This window comes from Malaclemys terrapin, chromosome 1 (assembly GCF_027887155.1).
Source record: "Malaclemys terrapin pileata isolate rMalTer1 chromosome 1, rMalTer1.hap1, whole genome shotgun sequence".
Taxonomy (NCBI): domain Eukaryota; kingdom Metazoa; phylum Chordata; order Testudines; family Emydidae; genus Malaclemys; species Malaclemys terrapin.
This window is the reverse complement of record NC_071505.1, coordinates 145035861-145051785: the sequence shown is the minus strand read 5'-3', so window position 1 is coordinate 145051785 and position 15925 is coordinate 145035861. Positions and strand designations below refer to the sequence as shown.

The window sequence follows — 15925 nt, the reverse complement described above, 5'->3', positions numbered from 1 at the left end:
CATTCCCAGTAAAGATAAGTAAATGTGGCACAAAAATCATAGGTGTTAAAATGAAATGGCAGTAGCTTCACTGATGACTCTTGGGGCCTCTACATAGTACAGAAGATTATTTATTAGTGTGTTGCAATTAATTGGATGACACCCACCCAGTTTTCATTAGTTTGATGCTCACAGAGCAAAATCATTACAAAATTCCTCACCGTTGATTAGTGCAAGAGAAGCCAAGAATCAGTTTTTATTTGGGGGCACTGTAGGTCAGGACTGAAAAGAAGAGAGCCCAGCCCCGGAATAGGAGGGGGCTCTGCATGTCAGGATCGCAGGGCATTGGCAGAGCGGCGGGAGCGGGGGAGGGCGGGAAGGTCCAAGACTGGAACAGTGGGGGATTCTGCAAGTCAAGAATGGGATACACTGACTGAGCTATATTGGGATAAGTTTAATTATTATTAATTTTTATTATAATAGGGCCCAGCAGTCCCATCCAAGACTGCGGCCCCATTGTGGCAGACAGTATTCAGAGAACCTATAGTAAGAGACAGCGCCTGCCCTTAAGAGTTTACAATCTAACTAAACAAGACAGAGAAAGGATGAGAGAAATAGAGTATTATTATCCCTCGCTGGGAAACTGCGGCACAGAGATTAAGTGACTTGTCCAAGGTCACACAGGACATCTATGGCACAGCAAGGAACCAATATTTTTTAAAATGTCTAAATGACGTAGGAACTTGAGTCCCATTATCAAAAATGACTTAGGAGCTTACATCCCTTTGACTTGTAATGAGCATTAGGCTTCTAAGTCACTTAGGCACATTTGAAAATGTTACCCTCAGTCCAGTGCCTTACCCACCAGATCATCCTTCTCTGCAGCCATTGTCTTTACGGAATCACCCTGTACAACTGGATAAAGAATAATAATGTTTCTATAGCATTTTAAATCAATTTATAGACTTCTACAGCAGGAATATAATTCTCTATTAAATTGCACAGGGTTTTAGAATAGATTTTTTAGAGAACTCTGCTGGTTGGTTTCATCCCTATTAAATTCTATGCTAGGTTCCAATAAGGGTTAGCCAAGGTCCCCCCAGCTCAGTTAATGCATCTCACACTTCGACAGCAGCCTGTGCTATTCTAGTCTCAAGGCAGATCAGACAATGCTGCAAAACCTGCACTCACAAGTGGGCCCAATATCGTGGGCCCCCCACTAACGTGTGCTGTTTACTGTTCCTGTAACAGTGTAGCACAAGGTGGAGCATGAGCGTCTTTGTGCTAACTCAGAGCTCTGAGGGGATAATTTAGCCCCCTTAGGCAGGGCTGCCCAGAGGATTCAGGGAGCCCGGGGCAAAGCAATTTCTGGGGCCCCTTCCATAAAAAAAAGTTGCACTACTATAGAATACTATATTCTTGTGGGGGCCCCTGTGGGGCCCAGGGCCTGGGGCAAATTGCCCCACTTGCCTCCCCCTCTGGGTGGCCCTGGCCTTAGGAACTAGAGCCACCTTCTGTGTAATGAAACCCTGACTGGCTGCAACAAAGGTCTCTTTTCTCCCTCTATTTAACAGGAAAGCTCCATCCACTATTCCCTTAAACTCTCCCCTGCCCACCCTCCTCCAACACATGCCAGATCTGTGCACCTTCTCTCTCACTCTTTGGGTATTTCTACACTGCAATAAAACAGCTGCATTTGGCCCATGTCAGCTGACTCTGGCTTCCAGGGCTTGGGCTGCAGGGCTATACAATTGCAGTCTAGATGTCCGGGCTTGGGCTGGAGCCCAGGGTCTGGGACTCCGACCAGGATGTCTACACCGCAATTATACCTGTAGCCCAAGCCCCGCAAGCCAGAGTCAGTTGACACAGGTCAGCCGCAGCTGTTTCATTGCAGTGTAGATATACCCTTTAAGATCTGCCCTCCTGCCACTGCCAAAGCAAGTGACACATTGGCTCTTGGGACTTGCAAATGGGAAGGGGTCAAAATGAGTGGCACCACAAGGTATCCCAAATATACTTGAACTATCTCTGAATGACACTCCCCCCTCCAAACCCAGATAATTAACTTTGAGCCACTACCATCCCCAGCTCTGTAAATGCACGTCTAGTGACTATGCTTCAGTGATCTCTCTCAGGAGTAAGTGAAACAATTTGAGCCAGTACCCTTACCACAGTCAGTCCCTGACGTAGGGATTCCTGTTCCAGATGTAGTGTTGCTGCAAGACCGTTGGGCTTGATTCCTCTCACCGACATCCATCCGTTATATCCCAATATAACTCCATTGGCTTCAGGGGAGTTATTCCTGATTTACCACTGGAATGAAAAGATCTGGGCCATTATATTCGTTTGCCCATACTTATTTCTGGATTTCTTTCAGGCAGCAGTGACACAGACGTGCAGAGCACACTGACTCGTTCATTTCATGAGTTCTTTTAATCTGAATGTCCTTGAAAAACAGGGCATGAAGACATGTGCATTTCACAGCTATTAGCTTTGTATTTATTTAGGTCAGGGACAGGGACATTCACATTTTGCCTAATCCAGGGCTTCTTGCTGGGCCACATTCAACTCATATAAAATAGAGGAGATTGCTGGTTCCTTCATCCTCGGTATGAAGGTGTGTGCCGTGGAAGAGTCAGGTCCCAGCATGCAATGGGGCCAGGATTCTCCACTCCAAAAAAAGTATTGAGTGGGGGCCTGTAGTTTTTGTCATTTAAACCTCCTTATTAAGAATGAATAAGATAAAAGGCCACATTGACGAACCCAGGTCGTGGGCTCCACCCTGAAATTTATCTGTACCACTGCCAAGTTTCCCAGTACTTCTCCAGTCTAGTTTATTTGCCCAACATTCTATTGCAAGCTTCTTGAAATGTTAGAAATATTGTTAAGTGCTCAATTTTTTTCAAGGAGCATTCTTGATCATTTTAAAGCAGCAGCTTTCATGTCTATTACAGCAGCTATCACTTTGCAAAGATTTGTGCTCACAGAAGGCCCAGTATTTAAGCATGACATCTAGTGCCAGATGTTCCAAACATGGACAACTAACTCAGCACCATTCCCCATTGGGAAGAGTAGAAGGAGATTGGCATATTGTTGTGTATTACTGTTGTTACTGAAGAAAACTGGTTTAGGAGATTCCACTACAGAAAATCTCAATATAGCAGCTGCCTTATTAAATCCAACATTAACGTAGAGCTGCAATTAGATTTGTTTGCCCTTGTAGCTGCACTAACAAGAGACATGCACAATACCCCTAGCACTTCACAGTAGTATAACTGATCTGGGACCAATAGAGTACATACATACATACATACATACATACATATAAATGGCTCAGCTTCCCAATAATAAATCAGGTCAAGATGTGACAAATCATTTAATTCCTTACAAATTAAAATAAGATGTGGTTTCACTATTTTTGCTGTGGATGCCTGAGCTACATTCTTTTAATCAGTCATCTATTTATCTAGGAATTGATACAGTATGCCTGACTGTAGCATCTAACTTACAATAACTCAGCAGTAGTTAGGAGCTATTTGAAGGAAGATCGACAATAAAACATATTGGGTAAATTTTCAGAAATGCCTAAGTCACTTAGAAGCCTAAGTTCTACTGACTTTAAATGTTTGCATGCGTTTTAAACAATATGTAGAAGATAGAGACAAATAGTTTTAGGCAGCTAATATGACTGAATTGGTAAGGCAGATGCTGCTTGCAGTAGCAATTATAGTTTATTAGAATAACCATCAAATTTCCAAGCATAGACTGCCAAGCAACAGGCAGTACCCTTGTTTACAGCTCAGGTGACACAGACAAAGTGTGAGTCATGTAGGCAAAATGTCTGCACAGGCTGCCTGCTGTCTTAGAACAGATACAGCCAAGGATTGTATATGCTTGTTGTTCAACAGAATGTACCACAATGAAATGGAGGGGTTGAATTTCTGCCCCCTCCCCTAACCCCAAGACACACATGCTTTTCTGGTAGATGGTTGAAGACCAGACACATAAAAGTCATTTGTTCTTTGTTCATCCATCTTTATAATAACCTCTCCCTAGCATTAATACTCCCTCCTCATTGCTCTCCTCATCCCCTCCAGGGCCTAATTTCCCTCTCAGACCAATGTACATCAGGAATAACTCAGGTGTGAGTCACTGAATTCAATGGGGGTAAAGCTGATGTAAATGAGAAGTGAATCTGGCCCAAGTTGTACTCATGAAGCAATTTCCATTGATTTCAGTGGAACAGGACATGGCCTACAGTGAGCACATTTTAGCCCCACTTCCTCAGTATACCTTTGGACCAGGACTCCATTATGCTAGGTATTGTACAAACACATGGATTCTACACCAACTGGATTTTTCTGATGATAATCCTAATGTTAGTAGATGTTAGAACAAGCCCAGTGACTGAATATTTACAGAATATTCACAGGTGTCTGTGTCTGTCAAGAGTGGGTCCACGTATGTAATCAAACATTTTGCATATACACAAGTAAAAAACTGGTTTAAGGGGTTTTGAAAATGTAAGTAGGTAATAATGTGAGCTATAAAATGAATGAGTATGAGAGAGAATGTATCAGTCACCAGATATGTGGCACTATTTTTAGATTAAGGCTTAGATCTTCTTATCACTTCATAAACCAACAGTCAGGTCAGAAAGACTATGTGAGGAAAAATATATGTATATATAAAAACAAATGGAAGAAAGGGGAAGTTGATAGTAATGAACAGAAATCAGAAGTTAGGAATGGTAGAAAATTGATAAGAGAAGCAAAAGAACAGCCAGCAAAATCTATAGCCAGCAGAGTTAAGGACAATAACAAGGAATTTTTAAAGTATATTAGGAACAAAAAAGAATCCTGTCAGTGGTACTGGTCCATTATTAGATGGAAATGGTAGAATTATCAATAATAATGCAGAAAAGGCAGATGTGCTCAATAAATATTTATGTTCTGTACTTGGGGAAATATAGATGATATAGTCTCATCACATGGAGATGATAGCATTCTTTCCATTCCACTAGTATTTCTGGAGGATGTTAAGCAGTAGCTACAAAGGTTAGACATTGTTAAATCAGGAGGTCCAGATAACTGGCCTCCGAGAGTTTTAAAAGAGCTGACTGAATGTTGATTTTCAGTAAGTCTTGGGGCATTGGAGAAGTTTCAGAAGAATGGAAAAAAGCAAATGTTGTGCCAATTTTTAAAAAGGGTAAAAAGGATATCAGAGCTGTCAGCCTGATATCAATCTTGGGCAATATAATGGAGAATCTGATATGGGACTCTATTAATAACAAACTAAGGAGGGCAATATAATTAATGCAAATCAACATGGATTGATGGAAAATAGATCCAGTCAAACTGATGCAATATCTTTTTTTGATGAGAATAAAAGTTTGGTTGATAAAGATAATAGTGCTGGTGTAATATACGTAGACTTCTGCACCGCACAACATTTTCATTAAAAACTAGAACGATATAAAACCAACAAGCACACATTGAATGGATTAGAACTGGCTAACTGATCAGTCTCAAAATGTAATTGTAAACAGGGAAGTGTCATCAAACGGGTGTGTTTCCAGTGGGGTCCTGAAGGGCTCAGGTCTTGACCCTGTGCTATTTAACATCTTCCAAGCCTGGAAGAAAACATAAAATCACACTGATAAAGTTTGCAGATGACACAAAAATTGGGGGAATGGTAAATAATGAAGAGGACAGGTTATTGATTCAGAGTGATCTGGATTATTCGGTATACAGGGTGCAAGCAAAATTATGTGTTTTAATGTGGCTAAATGTAAATGTATATATCTAGGAACAAAGAATGTAGACCATACTTACAGGATGGGGGGAATCAGTGACTCTGAAAAAGATTTTGGTGGATAATCAGCTGAACATGAGCTCCCAATGTGATGCTGTGTCCAAAAGAGCTAATGTGATCCAGCAATGCATAAATGGGAATCTGGAGTTGGGGTTAAAAGGTTATTTTATTTCTGTATTTGGCATTTGTGCGACAGTGCTGGAATGTTGTGTCCAGTTCAGGTGTCTGCAGTTCAAAGATGTTGATAAATTGGAGAGGGTTCAGAGAAGTGCCAACAGAATGATTAAAGCATTAGAAACATGCCTAATAGTAGTAGACTCAAGGAGCTGAATCTATTTAGTTTAACAAAGAGAGGGATAAGGGGTGACTTGATCACTTTTTATATGTACCTGCATGGGGAATTAATATTTAATAATGGACTTTTCAATCTAGCAGAGAAAGGTACAACAGGATCAAATGACTTGGCAACAAAAATGATTAGGGGTATGGAACAGCTTCCATATGAGGAGAGATTAATAAGACTGGAACTTTTCAGCTTGGAAAAGAAATGAGTAAGGGGGGGATATGATTGAGGTCTATAAAATCATGACTGGTTTGGAGAAAGTAAATAAGGAAGTGTTATTTACTTCTTCTCATAATACAAGAACTAGGGGTCACCAAATGAAATTAATAGGCAGCAGGTTTAAAACGAACAAAAGGAAGTATTTCTTTATACAACGCACAGTCAAAAGGTGGAATGCTTTGCCACTGGATGTTGTGAAGGCCAAGACTATAACAGGGTTCAAAAAGGAACTAGATAAATTCATGGAGGATAGGTCCATCAATGGCTATTAGCCAGGATGGGCAGGAATGGTGTCCCTAGCCTCTGTTTGCCAGAAGCTGGGAATGAGCAACAGGGAATGGATCACTTGATGATTACCTGTTCATTCCCTCTGGGGCACCTGGCATTGGCCACTGTCAGAAGATAGGATACTGAGCTAGATGGATCTTTGGTCTGACCCAGTATGGCCGTTTTTATGTTCTTAAATTGAAGCTAGACAAATTCAGACTGGGAATAAAGTGTACATTTTAAACAATAAATGTAAATTAACCATTGGAACAATTTTCCAAGGGTTGTGGTGGATTCTCCATCACTGGCAAGTTTTTAATTAAGATTGGATGTTTTTTTTCCTAAAAGCTCTGCTCTAGGAGTTATTTTGTAGAAGTTCTGAGTTATACAGGAGGTCAGACTAGATCAGGGATCTCAAACTCAAATGACCATGAGGGCCACATGAGGACTAGTACATTGGCCTGAGGGCCATATCACTGACACCCCCTACCGCTGCCCCCGGCCCCGCCCCTACTCCACCCCTTCCATGAGGCCCTGCCCCTCCCCCGCCTCTTCCCCCCTTTCCCCAAATCCCCAGCCCTGCCCCGCCTCTTCTCCGCCTCCTCCCCTGAGCGCGCAGCTCCCTGCTCTTCCCCCGCCCTCCTGGAAAGCGCTAAGCGCTACCAAACAGCTGTTTGGCAGTGGGAAGCACCTGGAGGTAGGCAGAACAGCTGGGATGTGGCACGCTTGGGGGGGGGGGTGAGGGAGCTTGGCAGGCACAGGAAATAACTCGGGGGGCAGGGAGCTTGGCAGGCCACAGCAAATAACTCCGCAGGCTACGGCCACGTATTTGAGACCCCTGGACTAGATGATCACAAAGATCCCTTCTGACCTCAGAATCTATGAATAGGATAGTCTCCTGAGGATTGTAATACTTTGGCCTAATTCTAGTTGTTGGGTTTAATGGGGGGGCTGGGGGGTGTTGGTGACCTTTGATATATAAAGGAGGTCAAATTAGATGATCACAATGGTCCCTTCTGGCTTTCGAATCTATGAAAAAGAGGCATTAAAATAGCTTTTTTTTAATTAATAAAAGTTCATTAGTGTCATATTAAATAGGCAATGGGATACCCACAGAGAAAACTTCTTAAATGCTCTTTGTATTCAGTGCCAAAGCACAATAAATATATATATTAGCCTTTCATCATTAAAAATCTGGGGTGGTATCCTGGCTCTAATGAAGTCCGTGGTTAAACTCCAGGATTTCACCCCTGGATTTCAATTGTGGCTCAGGCTGTAAGTGAAATAAACTGGGGCTGGGGGAGTCTCTTGCCTGCAATGGCCATTTGTTAACATCATAATACTGTAGCTGTCACAGCATAAGAGACTATAAGACTGGGGTTGGCTTGGCACCACCATGTTGCATGACAGACACTTGACAAAATTACCGTACTTAGTGACGGACATTGGGGCGTAGCAGAACTTGGGAGCAATGTATGACCTAGGACTGGATTTGTAGAGGTACTGCAGGTCAGGACTGGGATGAAGACAGCCCAACTCTAGAACAGCAGGTTTGCTGCAGGTCAGGATTGAGGTACATTAGCAGATGTGTGTGTGGAGCCCAGGCCTGGAAAAGCAGCGGTATGGCAAGTCAGGACGAGATGTATCAAGAGAGCAGAGTCTAGAGCCTAACACTGGAATAGCAGGAAGTGCTGCAGATTAAAGCTGTAGTGCTTTATGAAAGCTAAGGTCCAGCCCTGGAGTAGCAAGGAGTTCAGGACTTACAGGCCTCAAAAAGATATGTGAGACCTGCATTGGAAGAGCTGTGGGAGTAGGGCTGGAAGAACAAGGAGGTTTATTGGGCAGGAATTGCGTGCATCTGCAGAGCTGTGTGTGCATCTCATGACTGGAGGGATGCTGTCAGTCATCTTTAAGGGAAACGCCTACTTTCATGAGTAGCAAAGCACCACACTTATCAACCTATGTACTGCACAGTGTTCACGTAAAAAGAGATTTGTAGCCCTGCTGTAGGCAGTTTTCTGGGACTTGCTGGCACTGAAAGATGTTTCTCTTTTTTTAAAAAAAAGGACCGGGGTGCATGTTTGCCCCAAACACATTCTAGAAATTAGCAAATATAAGAATTATATAAAACTGTAACTAGAGCTTAAAAGAATATAGCCAATGGGAAAAAGCCATATAGTTTGCCTGCCCCCATAATATCCCTCAGCCCAAGCAGTCCCACAACTGCAACCATGAGATCAGTATAAGCATTTCTCTTGGTTGAGTGCCTCACCACGCCCTTTATTACGCTTCTTTGTCATGCCGATGAAGGCCACTTTCTTTGTTTCATGTTGCTCTTGCAGATTTCAAGGGTCAGACTGTGGTGAAGATGCTGGAAGGGGACATCCGGGATGCTACGTTCTTGGACAGCGCCTGCCAGGGTGTCTCCCTTGTCATCCATACAGCATCCATCATTGACACCTTGGGCCTTGTAGAGAAGCAGCTGCTCTGGGAAGTCAATGTAACGGGTGAGCAGAGTGGATTTCCTTTATTGTTTTAAGCCTTGAGTCTATAGTAATGACCATCATCTGCCTAGGGAAGGACACAGTTGTCATGACCGAGCACCTGATTCACAGGGTTGCCCTGCTGCGCCTTGTGCAGTCATTTACACTCGGCCAAAGTGTGTGTAAAACTTTGCTGGGCTGATTGGGTAACATTGTGCACCTACTTTGCAGCAGTGGAAAGATGCAGGGCAATGCATAATCAGGCCCTGAGACTAGAATGAGGGACTTCAGGGAGAGAAGACACCTGTTAATTCCTATCTTCTGTCACACATCTCCCTCCCCCCCGCCAAGGTGTAGTGCAAAATTATTCTCTACAGCAACAGTAGTTTGGCTTTGGGCGTGGATTGGCATAGTCTTGTTCTGACTGGACCTTTTCAGTACCCACACACATCATCAAAAGGAGGAGAATCCCCATGCCCGCCATGTTAACTGGCTGAAAATGCACAGAAAGGTATTTTTAATATCACTTTCTTCCACAGCCCCCCTGCCAACACCTATTCCCCTTCTCCTCCATGGCTGCAGAGATTTGGCTGTGTTTAAAGTATTACAGGTTTTATATACAATTACCTTCATCTCCTATAACCACCTCCTGGGACTCTTTCAGGCTTGTGCTTCCCCTTTCCTTTCCCCCTCTCTTCACCCTTGTCTTTCCCTCTGCCTTTTTTCCTGCAATCACACTTCAAAGGCAGGAGGGGCTCCTAGGTCCTCCCAGATGCTCACTGTTAAAATTCCTCATCAAACTGAAGGGAGGGTTTAAGTGATTTCCCTGTCAGCGATGAAGTCCCCCTTCCCAGATCCTCCTAAACCAGCTGTGCCATCATCTGTCCCTGGGCCTCTTTCAAATAGTGCTGAAAAGCAAATTCTCCAGGTTTCATCAAATGTCAGGGAATTTCAATACATTTCCCAAGAAAAGGAGACCCCCCCCCCATCCTCCTCCCTCACACCAGATCATTATCCCCACTTGAAGTTATGCTTTGAGCCCTGCACTGTGCTCCCCCAGTACTCAGTGGATCCCTAGAGCTGTGTCACTCAAAACTAGTTGATCTGCCCCGTTCTGCCATCCCCCTGCCTTGGCTGAGAAAGCGTTTTTGTTTAAATGACTATACTTCCCTGTCCTTCGTGCCAAAGAGCAGCAGGCGTGGACCTGGGACACAGGGCTTCTCACAGGCAAATGGAAACATATTTGTGGGAATCCCTTGTTCGGATATTGGCCGCCCATCATTGTTCAGATTAAAATTACTGCTTTTCCCTGTAGCCAGGTGTAACAGAACATAGCAAGTGCCACTCCACGGCCACTCACTAGGACTGCTGTGACGGGGCTCCAGAGATACAAAGGTTTGGATTCCCCTCACAGCAGTCTGGTGGATGGCTTGAAGGGAGCACCCAGTTGGATCTATGACACCAAGCTTCATCGGAGGCAGCTGGGGTTACATTTCAGATATAGTTCACGGTGGGAAAGAAGAGGAGGAAGAGACAGGAAATTGTGGGAAAGAAGGAGGGAAAGGGAGAGAGGCAAGTGGCAGTCTGAATCTGCTTCTGTTACCCATGAGCTCAGCAGCCAGCACCTTTAATTCTATCTGTTCAGTAGAAAGTGTGAATTGAAAGTGCCCACAAATTTCAGCAGAGAAGGCAGCTGGCCAGGCTCCAGGTGGGAGGGGACGGGGAGAAATCTGGGAATCTTAGGGAAAAAACATCTACGGATGGTATATATATATACACATATATATATATATACATACACATATATATACATACACACACACACTCTAAATATAAAATATATATACTAACTTAGAAGGGTATTTATAACTCTCCCCTCACTATTTTCTCTTTCACTACATATTATTTTTTCACAGAATACATTACATAAAATCATGTGAAAGCCAAATTTGTTAAAGGTTATAACAACAGGAGAGAGGCTGGGGTGCTGGAGCTGAGTATGCCCAACCCCTTCCTTTAGGCAGGAGGGTGTTAGGCAGAGGCAGAATTTTGAAAAGTCTTTGCACATTTATAAAACAACCTCAAAGTCCCTCTAAACAACAAGTGTCTCTACAAGGGTCTTACTACAGCTAGAAACTAAAAACTAAGGCTGAATGGAAAGTGTTTAGTAGAATTACCTGTAGAGAGCACCTGATAGCCTAGCAATCCTGCTCCTAGGCCTCAAAACCAGAGGGAAAGACAGGTGCAGAGAGCACCAAGAAACCCAAAACACACTTCCCAATGTGCAGTAAGTACTGAAGTCCCCCTCAGGCTCCACCTGAGAACACTAGTTCACTAGTGCTCTGCTGCCTTGTGGCCATCCCAGCACCCAGCTACATACACGATGCCCCTCAGGATGAACCTTTTGTTTCTGCTTGATAACTAACCTCGTCTAATAAAGATACATGTCAAGCACACATAGGCAGTGACACTTACAAGAGCCAGACCGCAGACACTGATCAAGCTCCAATTCTGATTCACCCATGTTATTAAAGAATTTTTCTGTTTAAATGATCAAGTCACGATCCATACTGTGAGGATAAAGGCCTGGCCTCCTCCACAGGATCCACAGGGTTTGGAGCTGAGGCCTCCAGCTTATTCTGTGGAGATGCAGGGTGTGAGAGGGAACGCTGCCTCTCTCAACCTCCCCTCCAACTGAAATATCTGGGAGGAGCCCTCATGGCATTTTCCTCCATCATAGCTCCCTCTCATGAGTTTTGCTGCAGGGAGCAGCTGACCCCAAGCAAGGACTTTGGGATTTGGTCCAATACCATCAAGAGTTTGCACTTCCCTCAGTGACCTCATCCACCTCATGGAGAGCTCATTTCAAAGCTCTTAGGGGACTTTATAAAAATTAAATGCAATGAAGAGTGAAACATTGGGTCTGAGAATTCAAACCCCTAAGAGTCAGGAAAGGGAGAAGTTAAGTTGAGAGCAACCTAAACCAGTGGTTCTCAAACTAGGGCCGCTACTTGTTCAGGGAAAGCCCCTGGCGGGCTGGGCCGGTTTGTTTACCTGTCACGTCTGCAAGTTCGGCCGATCACGGCTCCCACTGGCCGCGGTTCGCTGCTCTGAGCTAATGGGGGCTTCGTGGGCTGAGGGACATACTGGCTGCCCTTCCTGCAGCCCCCATTGGCCTAGAGCGGCAAACCACGGCAAGTGGGAGCCGCGATCGGCCGAATCTGCGGACGCGACAGGTAAACAAACCGGCCCGGCCTGCCAGGGGCTTTCCCTGAACAAGCGGCGGCCCTAGTTTGAGAACCACTGACCTAAACCAAGGCTTTCTCTGCCACACAATCACATACAACTTATCAGTGGACCAACTAGTTTTTGTTTGGTGGGTTTTGTTAGTTTGTCCAGGCCCTTATTCTGTCCTGACTCCGGTAAAATTTCCTCTCAAGCCAATGGGACTACTTATGTAAGTAAATAATACTTATGTGAGTAGGAATTTACAGCACTGGTCCATTAAATAAATATACACTACATGAAATACGAGCAAATTAACATTGCTGTGAGTACCTGAACTTTTGTATTTCCACAATATTTTATTTTAAATCCACATCCTTAATACAATTTTGTATGCATTTAAATTTATTGGGGTCAGAGTTGTACCGAACAGATGCTACTTCTGAAGATTTTCCCCTCCCCCGCCAATTTTGTACCTCACTAGTTTTTCATTACTTTAAAAAAAATTTTACTGTCATTGAAAGCTAATTAAGAACTTTCCCTAAAACCCTGTATTGCATGTCATCTAGACATACTGACTTATATGAATTCAATTTTTGTAACTATTTTATTCTTGGCTGCATAACAAATGTTTTGTTTTTTTTAAACAAGGTCTTCATTACTTCCTAGCTGTTCAAACATCTTTTCTTTATTTTTCTTGTTAAAGACTGAAGGAGTTCAGTATGCCAGACAGGTTAAAGTCAATAATTCCTCCCACTTCACTTCTCATTATTAAACAAATCTAAATTTTTCACCAGTGTTTCTTTTTCCTTTGATAAAACTACAAAAGCCTTTTTTATTCCCCATAGTCCCTTTGGCAATATTAACTCATTCTGCATTTTGCTTGCTTTGTCTTTTCCACTAACAGACTGAATAGTCTTGCTTGGACATTTCCCTCCTTTATTTCTAGCTATTATTAATTTAACACTCAGATCTTTGATTTCTGAAGCCATGTTGGGAATTTGTTTATTTAATTTTGTCTGTTTTGTTGTGCTTGGAAGACAAAGTTGAGCATGCAGCCTTTGGTGTATGCATTATAATAGCATTTAATTTGAAAAATAATGTGATTGTGCATTTAAAAAAGACTTATATTCCATAAAGAAAGCTATAGTAAAGACAGCATCAAGGTTCCAAAGTGAAAAGCAACAATCAGGAAATGCCAAAGTGAAAGATGCACTCTGCTCCTTGTACATAATATAGTCTTTGATTACATGATTATATACATTATCTTTGCAGCATCCTACTTTATTCAAGGCCTGATCCAAAGCTGATTGAAGTCAATGGAAAGATTACCACTGAATACAGCTGATTTTGGATCAAGCCCTCAGGCTGCAGTTTAAACAAAGCATTTTAAACACATTTCGCAAAGCACTTAAGCACATTTCTGTCTCAAGGTGGACTGTAACATTGGGGCCTCAGTACACAGAATGGATGGTGCATAATGAATGAGGTGGTGTTTTAAAGAGCCCAGCCTCAACTGTGTAAATTTGAAGTTACTGAAATTACTTTGAGTTTACATTAGTATAAGTGAGAGCAAAATGTAACCCTTCAGTGCACAGCCTAGACAATACACAGACCAAACCAAAAACAAGTAGTTGTTTGATTAAAGAGCATGTATATGCTTCATCCTTGTATAACTCAAACAGCTGAGTTGACTCCCTTTTCCCAACTAAAAAAAAAAATCCAAAAATATTCAGTTTGGTTGAACCTACCACCTAATTCAAGAGAGGATTCCTGTCAGGCTCCAGAGTAAGGAACTGATAGTTTCAGGGGCAGCTGTGGACAGCTGTTTCAGGAGATGCTATTTCAAGCTAATAAGCATACCTTCCCCTGGTTGGGGAGGACTAAATCTGAAGCTTCATCAGCAGGGATCATTTTAGGTGCAAGCAAACTAGGTAGTGGCCTAGGGCGGCAGATTGCTGAGCAAATCCATTTTGGGAGCTTGTCTGCACAGTGCTGCAGATTGGTCTACTGGGGTCTGAATGGCCAAGTGCTCTAACATGCAGCACTCTCACTGCCCCATGTGGGCCCTGCTGGCACGAACTAAAAAGTACCTAGTTCACATTGATGTAATCCTCTTTCACGCAGAATTACAGTAACACACACTAGAAACCTTCCTTTTAGTTCATGCCAGCAGGGTCTACACAGGGCAGTTAGAGTGCTCTGCTGCCCCCCCCCCCCACCTACCCCCGCAGAGTGGTCTGCGGTGCCAGGTAGTCAAGTGGGTAGGCTATTTTGAGTATGACAGCAGATCTTCTTGAGCGGCCTCTGTCCATCAGGCAGTCCAGTTATCTACTGCTTTACTAACACGTTCCTCTTTTCAAGGTACCCAGCTACTGCTGGATGCCTGTGTCCGCAGTAATGTCCAGCACTTCGTCTACACCAGTACCATAGAAGTGACAGGCCCAAACTGCAGAGGGGACCCCATTTGCAATGGGGATGAAGATACAGCCTATGAGAGCACATCAGGATTTCCTTATGCCCAGAGTAAGAGACTGGCAGAGACGTCTGTGCTGAAGGCAAACGGCCAGGCACTGAAGGATGGTGGCATCTTCCTGACATGTGCCTTGAGATCCATGTACATCTTTGGAGAAGAATGCCCGTTTCTCCAGAATCACCTGGATAAAAGCCTCTTGAACAAAAATGTCTACCTGCGGATTTCTAGGAAGGAGGCTCTGGTGAATCCTGTATACGTGGGAAACATTGCATGGGCTCACATCCAGGTGGCAAAAGCTCTGAGGAACCCGGAAAAAGCCAAGCACATCAAAGGGCACTTCTACTACATCTCTGATGACACTCCTCATATGAGCTATGCCGACCTAAATTATGAGCTGACCAAGGAGCTAGGGTTTGGGATTGAGCCCCACCTGCCCATGCCGCTGATGATGCTGTACTACTTTGCGCTACTGCTGGAGGTTGTGAGCTTCCTGCTTAGGCCCTTTGTCAAATACATCCCCTCCACCAACCGTCACCTTGTAATCTTGCTGAACACGCAGTTCACATTCTCCTACAGGAAGGCATGGCAGGATTTTGGCTACGTACCCCGCTACAAATGGAAAGAAGCCAAGCAGCGCACCAGCCAGTGGATTGCCTCAGTGATTCCGCAAAGGAGGGAGTACCTGAAAAACAAGGCTGCCTAAGCCTGAGAGAAGCTGAAGCATGGCAAGACGAGCAGGCCCATGAGCCACAGGTGAGCTAGAGGAATTGCAGTAAAAGACGACAACAAAGCATTGAAATGTGAAATCTGTGTAATGAAAAATGGGAATGAATAAAGAATATGAAACTCTTCATTTGTTTGTGGTGGATGGGCTGATTTATTATCACGGTTACTGTATAATCTACAGCCACCTCTTCCGCTCTGCAACACAGATATTTTTATTTGAGTAGAGTCCCTTCTGAAGTATACTCAGCCCTTCCCTTTCTCTTAACTTTATCTGAGACTTTTGGAAAAGGACAAAAGGCTCCATTATTATCTCTCCCAGCAGTGTTTGGATACTCACCCACACACGCCACACTCCACGTACCATCATCAGATTATATCCATATAAAACAGGTG

At 43.6% G+C, this 15925-nt stretch overlaps 1 protein-coding gene across 3 annotated transcripts in view; it reads left to right on the top strand.

Moving 5' to 3' along the window:
• The window catches only part of LOC128844578 (3 beta-hydroxysteroid dehydrogenase/Delta 5-->4-isomerase-like), a 43403-nt gene extending 27744 nt beyond the window's left edge, over nt 1-15659 (top strand). For all 3 annotated transcript variants that reach the window (XM_054042442.1, XM_054042460.1, XM_054042452.1), the window contains 2 exons: nt 8965-9129; nt 14695-15659. In XM_054042442.1, coding sequence (XP_053898417.1) covers nt 8965-9129; nt 14695-15509 — 980 coding nt within the window. In that variant the 3' untranslated portion in view covers nt 15510-15659. The remainder of the gene's footprint in view (nt 1-8964; nt 9130-14694) is intronic.
• Nucleotides 15660-15925: the final 266 nt, after the last annotated feature.